Genomic DNA, 24615 nt, shown 5'->3' with positions numbered 1-24615 from the left:
GAAGATCTCTACAAATTAGGTTATCTATGAATCAGAAAGTAGGCCCTGGTCAGACAACACATCTGCTAGTAACTTATCTTGGACCTCCTGGCCTCCAGATCTATGAGAAATAAATTCCTGTTGTTTATAAGCCTATGGTATTTTTGTTATTGTAGCCTGAATGGATTAAGAAACAATTCATTCCCAGCTGAAGATTCTCTTGCTCCCATTTTACACACAAACATGCAGGCACACTTTCCAGTCATGCTTAGAAATGCCTAAAAGGCATATCTGACAGTCACAGTGACTAGGAGTAATGGTAAGCATCCATTGATGTGTGGAGCAGACCCATGCAGAATTTTCCATGTCAAAATGATCATGAGATTCCCCCTATGAAAAAATGGAACCCTCTTGATGGCGTTCACCTGGGAAGAAGCCCTATGTAGGTCCTTGCTAAGCAGGCTGGTAGAGGACAGCCTTTGCCACCACACCTTCGCTGAGCACTCCAGATGACTACAGCGTCCATGTTACTGGAGCAACATAGAGTGGATCTTTCCCCTATCTTTTTGGTCCCCAAGAGTAGAATTTTGCAGATTAAGAGGACCTTCATCTTTATTAAATAAGGTACAATTTAGTGTCCTCCTCATTGAATATTTTTAGAAAGTTGCCTAATTCATTATCACAATTTTTATTCTTCTGTTTCTCTTTGGATACTGCTGTCTTCTGGCCTGGTTGGGTCAGCTCTTGCTTCCAGGAATTGAGAGCATAATTGGGTGTCTGGTGGGTGTGTCTAATCTCACGGCAGGCTAACCAAATTCCCTGTACTGGGTCACCTTGTCTGAAACTACAACAAGACACATCCCCTGTTTATTCCAAACCTAAGATTGCATCCATGAGCCAAAGATATAAGGTCACTTTTGTTTTCACTATTATTTTATTGAAATACTAAATAGTCATAATACAGAGGAAATACATGCCAGTGTTTAGCCATCTTTTTTTATTATTATTATTGGTATCTGGGATCAAACTCACAACCTCATGCTTGCTAGGCAGGTGCTTATACAACTGAGCTAAAACCCTGGTCCCCATGCCAGTGTTTAATACAAAGGAAATACATGCCAACATAAATGGTAGTCACCACAGATGATAATTAAATGAATTAAAATTCATAACAATAAATACATCAGGGAAAATTTTGACACAATTAGAAGATCTGTCCTAGCGTAGCATTAAAATGTTACTCTTTGAAAATTACAGTGCTCTAACATGGCTGGTTAAATGCCATCTTTAATGGCCCAGGGTGTAGATAAGAATATTTATAATTTCAATGTAATCTATGGCCATTGGCTAGATTACAAAGTTTACTCTTGGGTACAGTGGAGAGATCAACCTGTCATTACCTTAATCCAGGGACTAATTTTAACAATGATAAGTCAACAGCAAGGCAGTACATTTCTCATGTGTTACAATATGAGCTTCATATTATTATCCATGAAATATTATTACCAAAAGCATTAAACCAGAATTATAGTAACAGTTGTGACCTTCAGGTTACAAGAAGCACAGAACATAAAGGGAGGAGCTAAATGATACCAGGAGCAAGCAACCAGAGAACTATAGAATGTGAAACATTTGGGGGATAACAGATCTGGTCCTTTCAACAAATCAGTGCCAAGAAAGAAACCAAAATAGACTTAAATAGGTCATTTTAGACAAGCAACTATAACATTAGGATATTTTGAGAAAGTTAGGGAGATTTGAATGTAAAAGTATTGATTTTTTTTAGTATAATATTGTTCTGAACACTTTTCCAGTGTAAAAATGTCCTTTAAGTGCACACCAAAATCAAATGCTGAGTTACAAATATTGAGAGGAACTGAGCTAGAGTACAAATTTGTTCCAATTTTAAACAAAGTTTTTTGGCATCTGATTTATTTAATCAGCAAATATTAGTTAAGCCTTGACTCTGTGCTCAGCTTTACAGATACACTGAAGCCCTGCTGGAGGCTATGCTGGCTTAGTTATGGGAATGGGCTCATTCAGTTACACAACAGAGAGCAATTAATTAGGTTCTAAACACTTCACTGCACACTGGAAACACCATAGACTTTCAGAGCCAGGCTGCTGGGGTGGGGTGAGGGGCAGTATGTACTGTAAAAGCTCCATGAGACCATGAATATGAGCAGAAATCTGCAATGTGAGAGACTCAGGGCACACTTGGTGTGTCCCTGTGTGTCTACACAGGAGTCCTACACACACGCGTGACAGAGTGCTGTAGCTCTTACAACATTCACCTGTAGGGATCACCTGGAAAACTTCACCCACTGATATTTCTTGTATATTTGGAAATTAAAGTGGAAATTAACATTATCTGTTATAGTTTCTCTCCTAGAGTTATCATAATAAATAAATGTCTTTTTCCATATTTGAAGCTATTTCCAGGAGCTCCCACTTTGGCGGCAATGGGATTTACAGTGCATACATGCATCTAAATGGCTTGAGCTTGTCTGTATTTGTATCTGATACATAAAAGGCTTGCTGTGAAAAGTGTCTCATTTTGATATTTTTAAAAATTTAAAACTGAACTCAGATATCAGTCTATTTTTCTAATATTAATATTGCTTTTTACTTAAAACATTGATGAGTTAAACAATGAGTTAAATTCAGTGCTATTCTAAATAAAGAGGAAAAGGATAATTATTTGCCTTTTGAATCTACAACGCTATCAAAGATATAAGGAAGAGAACCCTTGGTTTTCATTATGGTATACTCCTGCCAATCCTGCCTAAAAAGACAAAGATTATATTTTCACAAAAGAACAGAATTGTAATTAGAAGCAATATGGTTTAAAAATTGTGAAAGCTCAAGGATAAATCTCCAAAGTATAGAATTTTAGAGCAGAGAAGAGCTTTAAAGGTCATGAGTCAGAACCTGCTATTACAACCACAAAACTGAAATTCATCTTGGGCCAGTAACTAGTCCAAGGCCTCACACTCACACAGCTGGTTAATGCCTGGTCGGGAGCCTGAGAGTCTGTGCCATAATTTTTATATCTCCATGTTTCTCCTTCTAAAACTTGAGCAAAAGGATATGTGGTTCATGCAAGAAGCCCAAGTTTTCTATAATTTGGGCATATAACACAAAATGATACAGTTCTATAGCATAAAATTTGATATCATTTGAGTACAAATTCAATGACTACATTAAATGTTATGCTTTAAATATAGCATTCAAAACATATAAATGTAATTTCTTTCGGGGGGCTTTAGAATGTGTTTGAGGATGAGCTGAATGGCATAACTCTCTTAAGCACTGTAGGCCATTTAAAAACAATTCCATTATTTCTGTTCTCTGTAGCTCTTGTTTGTTTAAGACTAGAACAAATCAAGACATTTTGTAGGCTTAGGAAAGGGATCCATATAAGACCAAGAGAGGGAGGGCAATTAAAGGAATAGGTTCCAGGAGGAGGGCCAGGAGCACCAGGGAAAGAAAGATTTGGTACAAAAAGAAGGTTAATACGAACAAGATGGAAATTTGACCAGAAGAGCACTACAAATGTCCAGGGATGTTTGCATGATGGTGCCTGCCTGCAATCTCAGCACTCAAGAGGCTGAGGCAGGAGGATCACTACGAGTTCAAGGCCAGTTCAACTACACAGCAAGTTCAAGTCTAGCTTGAACTACATGGAGACCCTGTTTCAAATACACACACACACCCAATATAACACAAAGCTTCTGAAACTGAAGAGCCAGATATGAAGATTGACATCAAATGCACATATCACTTTACCAACTCCAATGACATCTGGGCAGAGTCCAAAACGACTCATGGCTGCTGTCAAGAAATAGTAAGTCAAAAGCAGAAGATGAGCTGTTCACAAACTCCAGGGATGCAGACAGAAAAAAAAAATCTCCGGCAATTAGAAAAAATTTTTCATTTTCAGTTGAACAAATAATGGTAAAAAGTGGTAGACATTTGACTAAAATGACCACTAAAAGCATCCAAGTCATCAGAAGAATTAACCTGATAAAAATAAAATGTTTTAAAGTAATTATAATGAGTATTTCCTAAAATATTTCAGGGGAATGACATCTATAAGAAAATTGAGAGCTTTAGGAAATCAAATTTATGAATAATTTATGAACACACAAACAAACCCTGACCAGAGAGATAGGCTGGACAACAAAATGGACCATCACCAAAAATGAACTTTGTTGGCCATCAGCTCAAGCAAACAGTGAATCAATAGTTAAAAAATTAAAAATTGTTAGAGAAAGGTTAATTAGTTAATAAACATGGAGGACAGATCCAGCAACACCAAGATTAGAAATTTCAGAAGGAGAAGAGAGAAAAGGTAGAGGCCACAAAATGCAAAACAGGAAAAGAAGATTTGAAGAAATCAGTCATAAGTGCTTAGCCAGAAGAATAAAGAGTGCCCTGTACTCAGACAGACACAGGAGACACACCCAAAGTCCAAAGACAAAGCCATACGAGTTTCAGGAAAGCAAAATAGAAGCATTCGGGAATAAGAAGAATTAATCTTTATCATATTTCTCATTGAAACAATCAATTTACTATTAAAATGTGAAGGTGAACTCAATTGACTTCAAAAATGTAGAGGTTCAGGAAGGCTACTGTACTCAAAAACTTTCTAAAAGAATTACTTGGACTCAAGTGTAGTAGAATGTGGCTACTTAGGAAACTGAGGCAGGAGGATCACTAGAACCCAGTTCAACATCAGCCTGGGCACTGGCCAAGGAACTTCACAGCTTCCTGCCACACTCAACTGGTTTGGTAGGTCTTGGGCCTGCTGGCACCAACTTCCTGGCTTCCTGATGTACTCAGCCAGTTCTAGGGATCTTGGGCCTGCCTGCACACTCAATTCTGAAAACTAGACAGCTGGAGGTGGGTATCCCTGCTCCATCCCGAGCCCTAGGAGATTAAGATCCTTGCTCCCACTGGCCAAGAAAGTTCACAGCTTCCTGCAATACTAAACTGGCTCAGCAGATCCTGGGCCTGCCTGCCCCAAACCTAGTGAGCCTCTCTCAATGAAGGGAACTGGGCAGCCAGAGTTCCAAGAGCTGAGGGCACAGAAGAGGATTTCCAACAGGCCAAGGGGAAGCCTGAGAATAACACTTGAAACACGGAAATATAGGAAAATGACAAAATGAAAGACCAAAATGCAATCTCAAAACTCCAGCCCATCCCAAGAAACCTTAGGAGCTATGCACATAGAAGAAAATATGTGCCATAAACCTGAAATACCTGAAATAATAGCAAGTGAAATAAAGAAGCAACTCTGGGAAGCTTTAAAGGAATTCAAATGAGAAATAATCTCCCAGGTAAAAGAAGAAATGATAAAAGAAATAAAAGAGATGCTGAACATAGCTAAAGAAGACACAGTTAAAAAATTAGAGGAACAAAACAAAAAAGATATAATCCCTGGATGAACAATATAAGAAACAAACAGAATACATGAAGCATATTCAAAGAGATATACAAGAAATCAAAAATTCCATTGAAAGTTGTCAAAACCACCTCAACAAAAGTGAAAATAAAATTTCAAACCTCAAAGACAAGATTGCAACTAGTGAACAGGAAAGGAAAGATCTTTTAAAAATAACAAGGAATCAGGAAATAACAATTCAACAGCTACAAGATGATGCAAAGAAAAACAACATAAGATTGACAAGGATAAATGAAAAAAGAAGGGGACAACATAAAGGATGTCAAGAGGATATTTAGAGAAGTATTAGCTGAAAATTTCCCAAACATGAGAATGGAAACTGACCTCAGGATCAGTGAAGCATATAGAAGTCCAAATAGCCAAAACCAAAATAAAACTACACCCAGACATATGATAATCACCATCCCAGAAATCCACCATAAGAATAGTATATTAAAAGCTGTGAGAGAGGAGTGGAGCAGCAGCGCGGAATCCCGCCCCAGCCTGGGGGAACTCTCTTCCTGGCCTGGGACCAGGCCGGGTTCCCTGCTGGAATTGGTGAGTGGAGCAGGAGCACAGAATCTCATACCACTCTGGCAGAACTCTCTTCCTGGCCTGGGGACCAGGCCATGGTTCCCTGCCTAGTCTAGTGATTGGGGCCGCCGCAGGGAACCCCATCCCAGGCTGATGGAACTCTCTCCCACAATTGGAACAACACTTGAAGCTCAAAAATATAGGAAAATGACAAAACAAAAGACCAAATGCAATCTCAAACATCCAGCCCATTCCAAGAAAGCCTAGGAGCCATGTGCATAGAAGAAAACACATGCCACATAACTGAAATACCTGAAATAATAGTAACTGAAATAAAGAAGCAACTCTGGGAAGCCTTAAAGAAATTCGAATTAGAAATAATCTCTCAGGTAAAAGAAGAAATGATAAAAGAAATGAAGGAGATGCTGAACATAGCTAAAGAAGACACAGTTAAAAAATTGGAGGAACTAAACAAAAAGATAGAATCCCTGGATGAACAATATAAGAAACAAACAGAATACAGAAAGCAGATGTAAAGAGATACACAGGAAATCAAAAACTCCATTGAAAGTTGTAAAAACTGCCTCAATGAATGTGAAGATAGAATTTCAGACCTCAAAGACAAGATTGCAGCCAGTGAACAGGAAAGGAAAGACCTTTTAAAAATAACAAGAAATCAGGAAATAACAATTCAACACATGCAAGATGAAGCAAAGAGGAACAACATAAGGTTGATAGGGGTAAATAAAGAAGGGGACAACATAAAGGATGTCAAGAGGATATTTAGAGAAGTAATAGCTGAAAATGTCCCAAACATGAGATTGGAAACAGATATCAAGATCAAGGAAGCATATAGAACTCCAAATAGCCATAACCAACATAAATCTACACCCAGACATATAATAATGACCATCCCAGAAATCCAACGAAAGAATAGAATATTAAAAGCTGTAAGAGAGAAAAGGCAGATCCCCTCTAAAGGAAAACCTATCAGAATCACAGCAGACTTCTCAGCACAAACAATAAAGTCAAGAAGAGCATGGAGTGAAGTATTTCAGATCCTAAAGGAAAATGATTTCCAACCTAGGCTGATGGACCCTGAAACACTGCCCTTCAAAATCAATGGAGAAATAAGATACTTCCATGACAAGGATCAGCTGAAAAACTTCATGATCACCAAGCTAATCCTGCAAAGAATACTGAAAGACAGCCTAGATACATTTAGGAAAAAACCACTAAACAAAACAGACAATTAAACAGAACAGAAAGATAAAAATGCAACAGCAGAAAGATAACATGTCAACAATAAACCAATATATAACAGTTATAACCATTAATGTAAATGGCCTCAATACACCAATTAAAAGAAACAGACTGGCAGAATGGATCAAGAAACAAAATCGAACCATATGCTGTCTACAAGAAACCCATCTAACCCAAAAGGATACTCAAAGACTGAAAGTCAAAGGATGCAAAACAATACTTCATGCAACAGGAACCCCCCGCAAAAAAGAGGGTAGCTATTCTGTTTGCAGACAAAGTGAACTTCAAGCCAATAATGATCAGAAGAGGTCATTATTGATCACTACATGCTGGTTAGGGGAAAACTCCAAGAGGAAGAGCTAACCATCTTAAATATATATATATATCATACATGTTTATATATGTATATATATTTATATATATACAAACTCCAGAGCACCCAGTTATATAAAACAAGTACTAACAAAAATAAAAAAACCAAATTAGCAGTAACAATTCTTTTTTTTGTCTTTTTCATTTTTATCAGTACCAAGGATCGAACTCACGACTGCCTGCTTGCAAGGCAGGTGCTTATGCCGCTGAGCTAAATCCCCAGCCCCAGCAGTAACAATTCTAACAGGAGATCTTAACACACCATTGACACCAATGGACAGATCAATCACACAGAAAATCAGGAAAGAAATAAAAGAACTGAATCACACCTGTGAACAAATGGACGTAATAGATATATACAGAGTATTCCACCCAACAACAACAGAATACACATTCTTCTCAGCAGTACATGGGACATTCTATAAAATAGACCATATATTAACATATTTAAATAAATGCAAAAGAGTTGAAATTATCCCCTCCATGCTATCAGATCATAACACTATGAAATTAGAAATTAATGATAAAAGATACTGCAACATTCCCACAAACACATGGAAACTGAATAACACATTCTTGAGTAATCAGTGACTCACAGAGGACATTAAAGAAGAAATTAAACAATACCTACAAGAAAATGAAAATACAGATACAACTTACCAGAATCTGTGGGATGCAATGAAAGCCATCCTCAGAGGAAAATTTATTGCACTGAGTTTCCACATCACGAAAACAGAACAAATACACATAAATAACTTGATGCTACACCTCAAACAGTGAGAAAAAGAAGAACAAGTCAAGCCCAAAGACAAAAGAAGGGAGGAAATTTAAAAAATTAGAGCAGAAATCAATGCAACAGAGACTAAGTAAACAATCCAAAGAATCAAGGAATCAAAGAGTTGGTTCTTTGAAAGAATAAATAAAATCGACAAGCCCCTAGCTAACTTTATTTTTAAAAGGGAAGAAAAGCTCAAATTCATGCAATAAGAAATGAAAAAGGTGAAATCACTACAGACTCTATAGAAATACAGAAGATCATCAACACCTATTTCGAAAACCTCTACTCTCAAAGGTTTGATAACACAGAATAGACAGATTCTTAGAAACATATGAAGTACCAAAGCTAGATCAAGAGGATGTAAAACTGCTGAATAACCTAATCTCTATCAATGAAATTGAAAATGTAATTAAGTCCTTACCTACAAAGAAGAGCCCAGTCCCAGATGGATTCACTACAGAATTCTACAAAAAATACAAAGAAGACCTAATGCTGACACTCCTCAAACTATTCAATGAAATTGAAAGAGAAGTAATCATTCCTAAGTCATTCCTGGAAGCAAATATTACTATAGTACCAAAACCTGAGAAAGACCCAACTTAAAGAGAACTATATGGCCCAATCTCCCTAATGAACACGGATGCAAAAATCCTCAATAAAATATTGGCAAATAGGATGCATCAAATCATCAAGAAGATTATACACCATGACCAAGTGGGATTCATCCCAGGCATGCAAGGATGTTTCATCTTACGTAAATCAATAAACGTAATCCACAATATCAATGAAGCCAAAAGTAAGAATCACATGATCATTTCCATAGATGCATAAAAAGCTTTTGATAAGCTCCAATATTCATTAATGATAAGAACCTTACAAAAAATTGGAATAGATGGTCTTTACCTCAATACAATAAAGGCCATCTATGACAAACCAACAGCCAATATCATACTAAATGGCCAAAAATTGAAAGCCTTTACTTTAAAATCAGGCACAAGACAAGGATGTCCTTTATCACCACTCCTATTTAATATAGTACTGAAGCACTACCCAGAGCAATTAAACAAGAGAGAGAAATAAAAGGGGTAAAGATAGGAAAAGAAGAAGTTAAATTATCATTGTTTGCAGATGACATGATACGCTACATATAAGACCCCCTAAACTCCTTTGAAAGACTCTTAGATATAATAAATAAATTCAGTTAATGTAGCTGGATACAAAATCAGTACTCAGAAATCAATAGCATTCCTATACACTAACAACAAAAACACAGAAAGAAAAATAAGAGAAACTACACTCTTCCCACTAGCAAGCAAAAAAATGAAATATGTAGGAATTACTCTTACAAAAGAAGTGAAAGACCTATACAGGGAAAATTATAATACACTGAAAAAAGAAATTGAAGATGATCTCAGAAAATGAAAAGACACCCCTTGTTCATGGATAGGAAGAACAAACATTGTGAAAATGGCCATTGTCCCAAAATTGTTATACAGATTCAATGCAATCCCAACAAAAATACCATCAGCATACCTTATAAATCTAGAGAAATCGCTCCTAAAATTCATCTAGAACCAGAAGAGACCTAGAATAGCAAAGGCAATTCTAAGCAGCAAAGGCAAGGCAGGAGGTATCACAATCCCTGACTTGCAGTTATACTACAAAGCAACAGGAGTAAAATCAACATGGTACTGGAATCAAAACAGAGCCAAAAGTCAATGGAATAGATTAGAAATACAACCACAACTACAAACACACTCAACCACCTTATCTTTGATAAAGGAGCCAAGCAGGTTCACTGGAAGAATGACAGTCTCTTTAATAAATGGTGTTGGAAAAACTGGCTCTCCATATGCCAAAAACTAAAACTAGACCCATGCCTATCACCGTGTACTAAATTAAAATCTAAATGGATCAAAGATCTGAATACTAAAACAGAAACACTAAATCTATTGGAAGACAAATTAGGTAGAAACCTTGAAGACATAGGGGTAGGTAGAAAATTCATGAACAGGACTCAAACTGCACAGGAAATACTTCCCAGAATCAATGACTGGGACCACTTCTTATTAAATAATTTCTGCATGTCAAAAAAAATCTCCAGCATAGTGAAAAGAAAACCCCCAAACTGAGAAAAGATCTTAGTGAACTTCCCCTCAGACAAGGGACTTTTGTCTAGAACATATAAAGAATTAAAAAAAATTCAGACCCCCAAAATTCAAAGATCCAATCCAAAAATGGGCATCTGAGATGAATACACACTTCTCAGATGAAGAAATACAAATGGCAAATAAGTACACAAAAAAATGTACATCATTGGTCATTAGGGAAATGCAAATTAAAACCACACTGAGATTTCATCTCACTCCTGAAAGAATGGCCAGGAGCAAGAAAACCAACAACAAATGCTGGAGAGGCTGTGGGGAAGAAGGAACTCTCCTACACTGTTGGTGGGAGTGTAGACTGGTACAACCTTTGTGGAGGTCAGTCTAGAGATTTCTTAAAAAGCTGGGATTGGAAGTCCCATTTGTTCCAGCTATTCCACTTCTAGGCATATTCTCAGAAGAACTGAAAGCATCATACCACAGTGATATATGTTCACCTATGTTTATAGCAGCACAATTGTAATCGCCAGATCTTGGAAACAACCCAAGTGTCCGTCAACAGAGGAAAAAGTTATGGTATTTCTATACAATGGAGCACTACTCAGCTATAAAGAATGATCACATTGAGATATTTATCAGTAAATGGGCTCAGCTTGAAACCATACTCATAAGTGAAATAAATCAAACTCGCATGTGTGAATACCGAATAGTTTCCCTAGTGTAGGAAATTATTCAAATATATAAAAGTATGTGGTAATCATGATTCCCAATTATGTGACATTGAAGACTTATAAAGTTTTCACTTATTAATTGGAATGACTTTATTCTGGGCTGTTTGATATTATGGCCTGTGATGCAATGAACAGCTATTCTGAAGAAAACAAGACATCATAATAGCTAGTGCTGATTTAATACCATCTTGTTTTGAAGCCCCCACCAAACTATGGCTCTTCTGTCTCCATTGGTTTTATCATGTTGTATCTAGCTGGATTTTATTAAATGCGATAGTATAAACAAAAATTGTTATAGGCAAAGAGATAACATAGAAACCATTGTTTGTTTTCTGTTAGCTGGTTCTAAATACCCTTCAATACTTTCATCCACTTGAATGGTTTTACACTGTCTTGATATGTTTGATGCTATAGTATACGAAGTTATATTCAAATATTTTGAGGAAAAAGACCCTATGGTAACTACTATTAAGTGGGGTTATTTGGTGGTGAAGCACTAGGTTACTGAAATTGTCATGCTTTGACCTGTATTGTTATGTTGTTATGTCCTCTTTTATCTCAATCTCTCCCTTATTCATTAAAAAAGTATTTAATTATTTTTTATTACTTTTTTAACTAAGGGGAAAAAATCAAAAAAATTAGCAGGATATACTATAGTTTCTTTTTGATTTCCTATTAACTTGATTTGAAGTCCTGTAATACTCCCACTCTCTTGTTTTGATTGATTAGACTCTGTTCTGTCCTGTATGATAGTATCAAGTTTGAGGGTATAGGCAACTACTTTGAAGGCAATAAGATTCACTATGATGCCCATTCTGGTTTGACTATTATCCTCTTTTGAAGTCCTGTAATGTTTACAATGTTTAGGTTTTATTGGTCTTGTTCTCTACTGTTTTGTTCAACTTTATAATGCCTAATGAGATAGACAATACTTCTTAAGGAAGCAAGAGGCATTATGGTAACCATTATTGATAACCTTGTACTGTTTTTACATCATGTGCTATGTCTATCCTTGGTTTTGACTGATAGCTTTGTTTTGTCATATTTGATTTTATTCTCTTCCAAAAAAAGTAATAAGAACTATGGGAGTAATAAAACCCAACATGTGTAAATTTTGTTGTAATAAAGAGAGGAAAAAAAGTATTCTAAAGGATACAACAGCAAGTGTGTTTAGGTGTGTTAAATAGATGACCATATTAATGTTTTTGATTGGATCACTGAACACAACTGTTTGCAGTCTCACTGTTTGAATGTCCACTTTGTATGCTTTGATCCTGTGACTTGAACCACTATCTCTAAGATGATAATGTATAGTCTATTAACTGGTGATTTCTTACTGTTGTTTTTTTTTTGTTTTTGTTTTTGTTTGTTTGTTTGTTTGTTTGTTTTTGTAGTTCTGTATTACTTGTACCCTTTCACTGATTTGTTTTCTTCTGTTTTTTCTCTTTTTTCTTTTAAATAAAATTTTAAAAAAATAAAATAGAAGCTGTGAGAGAGAAAAGACACCTATAAAGGAAAACCTATCAGAATCACAGCCGACTTCTCAGCACAAACAATAAAGTCAAGAAGAGCATGGCGAGAAGTATTTCAGATCCTAAAGGAAAATGATTTCCAGCCTAGACTGATGTACCCTGAAACACTGTTCTTAAAAATGAGTGGAGAAATAAGGTACTTCCATCACAAAGAACAGCTGAAGAACTTCATGATCACCAAGCCAATCTTCCAAAGAATACTGAAAGTCAGTTTAGATACATTTAGGAAAAAAACACTAAGCAAAGCAGACAATTAAACAGAATGGAAAGATACAGATGCAACAGCAGAAAGATAACATGTCAACAATAAACCAACATATAACAGATAACCATTAATGTAAATGGTCTCAATTCACTAATTAAAAGAAACAGACTGGCAGAATGGATCAAGAAACAACATCCAATCATATGCTATCTACAGGAAACCCATCTAACTGAAAAGGATACTCACAGACTGAAGGTCAAGGATGGAAAGCAATATTTCATGCAACAGGAACACAAAAAAGAGTGGAGGTAGCTATTCTGTTTGCAGAACTTCAAACCAAGAATGATCAGAAGAGATGAAGAAAGTCATTACATATGGATTAGGGGAAAACTCCAAGAAGAATGATAACAATCTTAAATATATAGGTACCATATTCCAGAGCACCCAGTTATACAAAGCAAGTATTAATAGAAATGAAAAATCAAATTAACAATAACACAATTATAACAGGAGCACTTAACACATCGTAGACACCAAGGGACAGATCAACCAGACAGAAAATCAACAAAGAAACAACAGAACTGAATCACACATGTGAAAAAAAGGACTTGATAGATGTATACAAGTGTTCCATTCAACAACATCAGAATACACATTCTTCCCAGTAGGACATGGAACATTCTATAAAATAGACCATCTACTAGCCCACAGAACATATTCAAATAAATGCAAAAGAGTTGAAATTATACCATGCATGTTATCGGATCATAGTGCCATGAAACTAGAAATTTATGATAAAAGAAACTGCAAAAATCCCACAAACACATGGAAATTGGATAACACACTAATGAGCAATCAGTAGGTCACAAGGGAAATTAAAGAAGAAATTAAAGAATACCTACAAAGAAACAAAAATACAAATACAACTTGTCGGAATCTCTGGGATGCTATGAAATTTCTCCTCAGAGGAAAATTTATTGCACCGAGTTCCCACATCAGGAAAACAGAATGAATACAAATAAATAACCTGATGCTGCACCTCAAACATCTAGAAAAAGAAGAGCAAGTCAATCCCAAAGCCAAAAGAAGGGAGGAAATTATAAAAATCAGAACAGAAATTAATTCAATAGAGATTAAGAAAACAACCCAAAAAATCAATGAATCAAAGAGTTGGTTCTTTGAAAGAATAAATAAAATTGATAAGCCACTAGCCAACCTTATTTGAAAAAGGGAAGAAAAAGCTCAAATTCATGCAATATGGAGTGAAAAAGGCGAAATCACTACAGACTCTGTAGCAATACAGAAGATTATCAATACCTATTTCAAAAACCTCTACTCTCATACATTTGAGAATACGAAGAGATTGACAGATTCCTAGAAACATATGAAGTACCAAAGCTAGGTCAAGAAGATGTAAAACTGCTGAATAGCCCAATTTCTATCAATTTAATTGAAAATGTAACTAAGTCCTTACCTACAAAGAAGAGCCCAGTCCCAGATGGATTCACTGCAGAATTCTACAAGAAATACAAAGAAGACTTAATGCCTACACTTCTCAAACTATTCAATGAAATTGAAAGGGAAGCAATCCTTCCTAAGTCATTCCTGGAAGCAAATATTACTCTAGTACCAAAACCAGAGTCAACTAAAAAACCAACTACAGACTAATCTCGCTAATGAACACAAAAGCAAAAATTCTCAATAAAATATTGGCAAATAAGATGCAGCAAATCATCAGGAAGATTGTACACCATGACCAAGTGGGATTCATCCCAGGCATGCAGGGATGGTTCAACATACATAAGTCAATAAATGTAATCCACCATATCAATAAAACCAAAAGAAAGAATCACATGATCATTTCTATAGATGCAGGAAAAAGCTTTTGATAAGCTCCAACATTCATGCATGGTAAGAACTTACAGAAAATTGGAATAGATGGTCTTTACCTTAATATGATAAATGCCATCTATGACAAATCAACAGCCAGTATCATACTAAATGGCCAAAAACTGAAGGCCTTTACCTCAAAGTCAGGCACAAGACAAGGATCCTTTATCATCACTCCTATTTAATGTAGCACTGGAAATACTAGTCAGAGCAATTAGACAAGAGAGAGAAATAGAAGGGGTAAAAATAGGAAAAGAGGAAGTTAAATTATCATTATTTGCAGACGACATGATACTCTACATAGAAGATCCCCAAAACTCCATTGAAAGATTTCTAGATATAATAAATAAATCCAGCAATGTAGCTGGATACAAAATCAGTACTCAGAAATCAATAGCATTCCTACACACTAACAACAAAATCACAGAGAGAGAAATAAGAGAAGCCACACTCTTCACACTAGCAATGAAAAAAAAACATAATATTTAGGAATTCTCACGAAAGAAGTGAAATATCTATACAGGGAAAATTATAATACACTGAAGAAAGGAACTGAAGAGGACCTCAGAAAATGTAAAGACATCCCTTGCTCATGGATAGGAAGAATAAATATTGTGAAAATGTCCATTCTCCTAAAACTGTTGTACAGATTCAATGCAATCCCATTGAAAATACCATCAACATACCTCATAGATATAGAGAAATCACTCCTAAAATTCATCTGGAAACAGAAGAGACCTAGAATAGCAATGACAGTTCTAAGCAGCTAAGGCAAGGCAGGAAGCATCACAATTCCTGACTTGAAGTTATACTACTAAGCAACTGTAGTAAATCAACATGGTACTGGAATAGAAACAGAGTCAAAGATCAATGGAATAGATTAGAAGATACAACTACAAACACACTCTACCACCTTATCTTTGATAACAGGGCCAAACATGTTCACTGGAAGAATGACAGTCTCTTTAGTAAATGATATTGGAAAAACTGGCTCTCCATATGCTGAAAATTAAGACTAGATCCATGCCTATCACCATGTAGTAAACTAAAATCTAAATGGATCAAAAATCTGAATATTAAAACAGAAACACTAAATCTATTGGAAAACAAATTGGGTAAAAATCTTGAAGACATAGGGGCAGGTAGCGAATTCATAAACAGGAATCAAACCTCACAGGAAATACTTCCCAGAATCAGTAATTGGGATCATGTCTTATTAAAAAGTTTCTGCATGTCAAAAGAAATCTCTAGCATAGTGAAAAGAAAACCCACAAACTGGGAAGAAAATCTTAGTGAACTGTCCCTCAGACAAAGGACTTCTTCTAAAACATATAAAGCATTTTAAAAAATCAGACCTCCAAAGTTCAAAGCTCCAATCCAAAAATGGGCATCTGAGATGAATGCACAATTCTCTAATGAAGAAATACAAATGGCAAATAAATAGGGCCCTACATGAAAAAATGTTCATCATCATTATTCATTAAAGAAATGCAAATTAAAGCCACCCTGAGATTCAATCTCACTCCTGAAAGAATAGTCAGAATCAGCAAAACCACCAACAACAAATGCTGGAGAGGCTGTGTGGAAAAAGGATGTCTCCTGCACTATTAGTGGGAGTGTACACTGGTGCAACCATGTGGAAGTCAGTCTGGGGATTTCTCAAAAAGGTGGGATTGGAAGTCCCATTTGTTCCAGGTATTCCACTTCTAGGCATATCCCCAGAAGAACTGAAAACATAATACCACAGCGATATATGTGCACCCATGTTTATAGCAGCACAATTTGTAATAGCCAGATCTTGGAAGCAACCTAAGTGTCCATCAACTGAGGAATGGATAAAAAAGTTGTGGTATTTTTATACGATGGAGTACTACTCAGCTATAAAGAATGATCATGGTGAGTGCTGGGAATAAAACTCTTCCATGGGAAAGGGGCACCAACGGGATGACATTTTGGAATCAGGCAGGACTGGCAAGAGCAAGGGAACAGCAGCAACTTCAGTCAGTTGTTCCCTTCCCAGATGAGATTAGTCAGGCATGCTTTGCCACGGTCATACCCCTGGCTGAGACCCAATAACTTCTCTCAAACCAATTTCCTACTCACAGTGCACACTAATGCATTGAAGGCCTCTGCAGGTTGGCTGACCAGGAGGGGAGGAGCTAGCATAGGCCCCCACTGTTTGCACTCAATAATACACTGGAGTGGGCAGGGTTACCTAGCCAGCATGCTTCAGAAGAACCATAACCAACAAGGAAAGGGACTGGGATCTCCTCTAATACATCTGTATGAAAGAAACCAAAAACATGAACAAAGGAAACAACAAGAAAAATTCCCCAGCCCCCAACCTGATAACATTGATCCAGGAGAAGTAAATAAAAAGGAGATTGGGGAGAACAAACATGCAATATCAGACACAGCACCAGTGGACATAGATATCTTTGGGACTTCATAGATGAGTTCAAAAGTGAAATATTTAACCAAGTAAAGCAAGATATAAGTAGATTAATAAAAGAAATGCTAAGCACCTCTCAAGAAGACACAGATGGAAGAATGGAGGAGCACAAAAAAAGGAGAGACACATTTGATGAAGAATATAAAGAAAACATAGAATACATGCAGTAGGTTCAAAGAGATTACCAGGAAATTAAAAACTCCATTGAAAGCTGTCAAAATTCCTTGAAAGAAACTAAGGATAGATTATCCAAACTGGAAGACAGGTTTGCAATCTGTGATCATGAAAGGAAAATTTTCTTAAAAATAACAAGAAACAGGCAGTAACAATACAAAGGCTAGAAGATGACAAGAGAACCAAAACTAGAGAATAAAAAATGTGAATGCAGAAGAGGGGTACAAACAAAGGAACTACAAAGGCTATTCACAGAAATAATTAAGGAAAATTTCCCAAACATAGAAAAAGGAAATTATAGTCAGATGTATGAGGTATACAGAACTCCAGCCACCTACAACCAAAACAGAGCTACACCCAAGCATATAATAATCGAAATCCCAGAAATTCAATATAAGAACAGAATATTAAAAGCCATCAGAGAAATGAAACACATCACTTATAAAGGAAAACACATCAAAATCATGGCAGACTTCTCGACACAAACCATCAAGTCAAGAAGAGCCTGGAGTGAAATATTCCAAGCCCTGAAAGAAAATAACCTATAGCCCAGATTGATGTACCTTGCAAACTGTCTCTAGAAATTAATGGAGAAACAAGATGCTTCCAAGACAAAGAGGAACTATGGGAATTCGCGACCACCAATCCAACTCTACAGAGAATATTGAAGAACATTCTAGAGAAAGAGAAAAGTACTAGGATTCCAGGAACAGTGGCAGAGAGGCCTCAATGAATGGAGCAGAAAGTGGAATGAAGAAGAAAAGCAGACAACTAATGGCAGAAAAAGAGCACAACAAAAATGAGGCAGAGAATATTAGCTATAGTCTCTTATATAGATGGCCTTGATACACCAAAAAAAAAAAAAAAAAGAAAGAAAGAAAGAAAAAAAGAGAGAGAAACCCAGGCAGAGTAGATCAGGAGGTAGGGTCCACCGAGATGCTCTTTATAGGAAATATAATTAACCTGAAAAAGTGTTTATGGATTGAAAACCAAATATGAGGAAGCAATGCTCTATACGACAGGGAACTAGAGGGTAAAAGGGGCAACTGGACCACTATTTGTAGATAGTTGGAAAGACAGGCTTTAATAGGTAAAAGAATACAATTAGAGATCAAGTCCAGGAGGGAGAAGGTTCGGAACCACTTAGGTAAATAGCAGGCTGTCCCTTCAATCTAAAAACTGAGGATATTGGTGAGATCCAAAAATGCACAGTGCACCCTGGGGGAGTGAAAAGGAAAGAATAGAGTTTAAAAAGATGGCAGAAGATGTTGTTAATAGTATATCAGGAATTAAGCCCATATTATTCGCTCTGTTCTGCTTAGGTAGAACTTATTCTGTCCCAGTTTGTCTACAAGCACTAGATCTGAGGACACAACTATCCCAAAAATATCAGAATATAGCACAGTAATCATCTTTAATTCCTATTAACTTAATCTGGAGCCCTGTGTAACTTATACTGTTTTATCATGACTGATCTTAGTTAAATATGGTTTGTTTGATTGCTGTTTGATAACGACAGATTTTATTCAAAACTGTTATGAGTGATAGTATCAAGTCTGAGAGTTTAGGCAACTACACTGAAGATGACAAGATTCATTCCGATACCCATTCTGGTTTGATTATTACCTGTTTTTGAAGTTTTACACTATCTACAAAGTTTGTTTTTATTAATATTGCTATATACTGCTATATTCAACAATACTATGTCTGATGATATAGACAATTCTATTGAAGACAACACAGTAACCGTGGTAGAACTCCTTGTACAGTGGTTTTATATGGGTTTTTTTTTTGTTTCACGTGTTTATAGGATTATGTTTTGTTTTGTCTTGCTTTGCTTTGTTTCTCCTTCTAATATAGGAAGGATAGAAATACATGTTAAGACTCAGGCATGCATAGAACCTATAAACAGTTTATGAGAACTCATAATGCATGATGAAATGAAAAAATACTTTGAAGAAAGAGAGACACTACAGTATCCAGTGCTGATCCCGTAGTGTCATGATGTGAAATCCAGCAATGCTATTATTCTTTGTTCAGAGTGATTTTAGCCTGCTATAGTTTGTTTAATCTCAACATAAATGAAGATATGAATAACTGCATGTATGTTTTAGTGTATAGGATTGACAACCATATTACTAAGTTTTTGTTGGATAGTTAAGCAGAACTGTTTGCAGTCTCATTGTTTGTATGTTTCCCTTTTGTATCTTGAACAACTATTTGTAAGAGGACAATATGTAATCATCAACTAGTGATTTCTTAGTTTATTTTTTTCTTTGAAAGTATGTACTATTTCTGTACTGTTCAGTACATACTGAAAGTATGTACTGTTTTCTGTTTTGTTTAGTCTTTTTTAAATAATTTTTTTAAAAGGAGACACAAAATAAAAATATATAACTGAAATTAAAATTCTGATGCTTTAGTTAAGACACAGAAGACACAAAGAGAGGAAAGAAGTGTGTAAAGAGTGGTAGGCACTTATCCTTCTGTACAGCATCCTTCACAAAAGATTTTAGTACATTTATTAATAAGTTAATAGGAGCATAACCTTCAAAGTGTTAAGGGTAAGAAAGGAAACAACTCAATCAAGGCTGAAAAGGAAGGGAAAACCCCAAAAGAACAAGAAAATCATACACAGAAAACAAAGCCAAAGACTTGGGTGAGAGCAGGCACATCAACGGTAAAATGGGTTCAAGCTTGACTTAGGTTTTTAAAAGTTCGGCCTGTAACTGCAACGCCAAAAACAGAACACTACGGAAACAGATCTGGGTTTGTAACTGAGCACCGACAGAACTGCTTTAAGCTGAAATTTAGGAAAGATTTAGCGGCCTGGGCAGCATAGCCCTGCAGTGCTGGGGGCGAGGAGAAAACGGGGTTCAGCGAGGACTGCGCAGGCGCGGCGCTGCCACGCCCCCCGCGGGGATCCACGCTCCCAGGGGAGGATGCGTGGGTGTTAATGGGGCGCCTGCGGTGGCCCAGGCTGCGGCAGCCCCTCCTGGGCCTCTGAGGTGTGGGGCTCCGTGCGGGGCCAGGGGCGCTGGACTAAGGGTAACTCTGCAACCACAGTTTCAGGGCGGGGGTGAAGATCAGCACGGAGCCGGTGACCGAGGCCACCAGGAAGAGCCACAGGAAGATTCGGTCAAGGACCAGGGCCACAAATTTCCAGTCTTGCACCACCTGTGAGGGAGAGAAAACGATGCCTTTTATTCTCAACGCTGTGCAACTGCTCCGCGCTCATTAAGGGACCGAAAAAGAGCAGCGTTCACATTGACAGCGCTGAAGTCTGCAGAGTGCCCCTACTTACACATACACTTGGTCACCTGCACTGTACAGGCTCGGATTCTGCTCAGTGACTTTGCTGATGGTGTCTCAAAGAAAAACAAAAACACAAAACAAACAAACAAAAAAAAACCAGCTTGCAGGTCAAGTGTATAGGAACACTTTCGTCAACACTGAAAAAGTAAAATAGAATGGTAAATTATTTATGTATTTGTAAGCGGTCAGGAATGACTTTGGAAGAAGATGGGATTATTTCTTCAATCACTAAAAGAAAAACTGTCAGAGAAACTAAGACAGATGTTGATAATGAGAGTTTTTCTCCTTCATCAGAAGGTAAATAAAACACAAGAACTGTTAGAAAAGACAGCCCCAGGCAGGGAATTATCAGAAACAGAGTATAAAACAAAGACAGCCATCTCAGGATGAAAGAATAAGTAATAAATGGGTATGAATATAAACCTTCTTACATATATAAAAAACTAACGTCTTACCTCGGTGCTTTCTGATAGCCATATGAAATTAATTACTTGCTGTGTTGCCTAGGCAGGCTTCAAACTCCTGGGCTTAAGTGATCTTCCTTCCTCAAGGATCCTCCTACCTCAACCTCCTGAGTAGCTGGGACTACAGGCGTGGCCCATTTTCTCAGCTTCACGTTTTTTTGGAAAAGAATTTATAAGCTAAATAGCCAGATCCTCTTCCCCCAACAAAATATTAGTTATAATAGAAAAGTTAACATTAATTTGCAAATCTGATTCTTTTGGTCTTTTGTTTCCAAATACTGTGTAAGAAAATATCTATAGTACCATGAAAAATGAGAGATAGAGACCAGGGTAACCGACAGAAAAAGTATAATTGAAATATTTAAAATAGAGTTGAGGCATTATAAAGGAGATCTCTTAATCTGTAATTACTTCACTTTGCTCATTATATTTTTGTGACTTTCTGCCTGAAAAGTCCCTATCACGCGCCAGGGTTTGTTTTAAAACTGGTCTGTATGCAAATGATGGCTGGTACTGTCACATATTAAGCAATGACAGCAATTTGATGTAAACAAACACCACAGTAGTGGTCTGTGGGCCTCACTGGCACCCCGTCCACGGGTCCCGGGGCTCACCTGGCTGATGAAATGCTCCTTCCGCACGTGCCTCGAGATGTATCTAATGGACTCGGCAGCCTTTTCCAAGAAAGCAACCAGAACCTTTTCTCCATTGCTAGTTTCCTTCTGTTTCTTTTTATCCATAGCTTTGCCTTTCACTGTTGGCTTAATCTCGTCTTTGTCTGGGAAAGAGTAACGATCCACATGGTCTTTCATACAAAGCAGCTGAGGAAGTTTTTGCAGAAACAGCCTCTTCACCCAGGGCGCCATGGGATGGTACGTGGAAGAAGATCGGTGATGGACATTAATTACAAAGACAGTAACAATAATTGACAGGGTAACAAAAATCATAATGAACAGCAGGTACTCTCCAATGAGAGGAATGACTTTGGAAGAAGATGGGATTATTTCTTCAATCACTAAAAGAAAAACTGTCAGAGAAACTAAGACAGATGTTGATAATGAGAGTTTTTCTCCTTCATCAGAAGGTAAATAAAACACAAGAACTGTTAGAAAAGACAGCCCCAGGCAGGGAATTATCAGAAACAGAGTATAAAACAAAGGCAGCCGTCTCAGGACGAAAGAATAAGTAATAAACGGATATGAATATAAACCTTCTCTTCTGTTACCCTTCATTCCTTTTGCATTTAGTATTTCCCATTCTCCATTATCAAAGAAGTCTTTTCTGTCAACATTTTCATTTATCAAAATGAGGTCAACCATGGTACCATCGTAAGTCCAGGATCCAAACTTCATCGAGCAGTTCTGCCTGTCGAATGGGAAAAATGTGACATCCATGGTGCATGAGCTTTTGTAGCTGGCAGGAGGAGTCCAAGTGACCATTCCGTTGGCTTTCACTATGACCTTGGTCATGAGGGAGCCTTCGAAGCGTCCGTCGGCACTGTCATGAAAGTGGTTTCCCTTTAGTGTTAGCTGAGCACTCAGTAGTTTCTGATGTTTGTCCTGCCACCAACCTATTTGTATAACTTTCCTTCTACAGTGTCAAACATTTTAAAAAGAAGAAAAATTTGTTTCTTAAAATTGCATATTTCTCTTTAATTATTTTGCCAAGATTAGACTTTACTATACACAATATTAATCAACGTATGTTTTCCTCTGTGACACTTACTTCTCAAAGAGAACAATGTCAGGAAGCCAGAGAGATTCGGATGGGACTTTAATGGAACTGATTCCACCATACTCATCAGGATTCCAGCGTAGCTTGTGGTCTGTCCATTCCTGCATGAAGTGTGTACACAGTCATTTTATTCTGAAAGTCAGGGTGTTACCCCATGAGCTTTTCAAATTTCTGTTAACTTACTAACTCACCATTTTGTTAAGAAAGAGAAATTAACCCAGGTTAGACAAATAATCTTCCCTGGGTGTCAGGGTCCCTGGAAGGGGAGAACTTGAGCCCACCTGTCCTGCGATCCAGCCCAGCACGCGCCTTGCCCGTTTGCCTATTTTTACCTGTTTGTATGTATTTCCAGAGTCGCTGTATCCACCACAGTGTAGAGGTTCAGCAGCAAATGCCACAGATTCATCCCCCCCACACACTTGATTGAACTCAAGGATACCCCACCCCTGAGCTACATCTCCACCTCTTTTGATTTTTGAGCTAGACTCTCACTAAATTACCCAAACTTGCCTTGAACTCGTGAACTTTCTGCCTCAGCCACCTGAGAGGCTGGGATTACTATTAGGTGCCATACACTTACATGTTTTTCTTCATCAGGGAGAAACTATTTAGCATGTTTTATAGAGGCTGACAATCCAGATTAATAACCCTGACCATGTGTACCGGATTATGGAGCTTTCGGGGCTGATGCCTAGATAACCCAGTTATAGCAGAAGTAGACTTTAAAGTTTTAGATTCAAAATCTTATGAAACCTGACCTGAAAATAGCACTTTCGTGACCCTATCCCTCCTGAGGACAGATGAGCAGTCATGAGGATGATGGCAAATGACATCTGAGGCATCAGGAGGCCGTGCTCAGTGTGAGCTTCCTGGAGTCCAGTGATGCCAACTTTTCATTAAAAAATCAAGAGTTAGCAGATGAGTGACTTTCACTAGGTGATAAATACTAAAATATGTATGACACTGAAAACCGACTGAAGTGGAGATCCCAGAGGAAACATTTGCTACCTCAGACACTAGTTGTGAGACTCAGCCATTGAAAAACAAATTGTAAAAAGAATGGACCTTAAGAGTTAGAATCTAAATTCTAAAAATAATTTTATGGACAATCATGTGTACAAAGATTAACAAAAACCAAAACCAAACTAATAAAGCATTTACTGTGTTTCTAAAGTGCTTGCAGGCTTCTGTTCATTTTCTCCTCCTCTGTCAATTTTGAAGAACAGGTATAATTTTCTCCCTAAGAATAATTTGTCTCCTGCTAAGGAGATTCTTGCCATCACCAGCAGATCTGAATCTCAGAAATGCCAAAAAAAAAAACCCTCAAAGTTGCATTTTTCCTTTGCTTCATATCAACATTTTGTGAGCAGTTTCATATGTAAATAGTTGTACCATTACTCCCACCAGTAAGATGCTTGTTTTAGATTTGTCCCTGCAGAATCACTGGCTTCTTTTCTCTTCCAATAATTTTGCCTTCTCCAGAGCATCTTGTAAGTGCAGCAGTCTCACAGCATGCAGGCCATTGATATTGTCACTTGGCAAGCATGTGGCATTTGGGGGGCATCAAGCCTGTCTGTTCATTGCTATTGGGTGCTGTACTCCACTGGGAAGTATACCACAGCTTATTCATTCATCAGGGAA

The 24615-nt window shown here is 37.2% G+C and overlaps 1 protein-coding gene across 2 annotated transcripts in view; it reads right to left on the bottom strand.

The window, feature by feature from the left end:
- Window positions 1–894: 894 nt before the first annotated feature.
- Chrnb3 (cholinergic receptor nicotinic beta 3 subunit) overlaps window positions 895–24615 on the bottom strand; it is a 50559-nt gene continuing 26838 nt past the window's right edge. For both annotated transcript variants that reach the window (XM_013146810.3, XM_063239937.1), the window contains 3 exons: window positions 22966–23075; window positions 21855–22737; window positions 895–20638 (listed from right to left, as the gene is read on the bottom strand). In XM_013146810.3, coding sequence (XP_013002264.1) covers window positions 20504–20638; window positions 21855–22737; window positions 22966–23075 — 1128 coding nt within the window. In that variant the 3' untranslated portion in view covers window positions 895–20503. The remainder of the gene's footprint in view (window positions 20639–21854; window positions 22738–22965; window positions 23076–24615) is intronic.

Source organism: Cavia porcellus, unplaced genomic scaffold (genome assembly GCF_034190915.1).
Source record: "Cavia porcellus strain 051 isolate PalLab524CR breed Dunkin Hartley unplaced genomic scaffold, mCavPor4.1 scaffold_29, whole genome shotgun sequence".
Lineage (NCBI taxonomy): Eukaryota > Metazoa > Chordata > Mammalia > Rodentia > Caviidae > Cavia > Cavia porcellus.
This window is presented reverse-complemented; position numbering and strand designations above follow the sequence as displayed.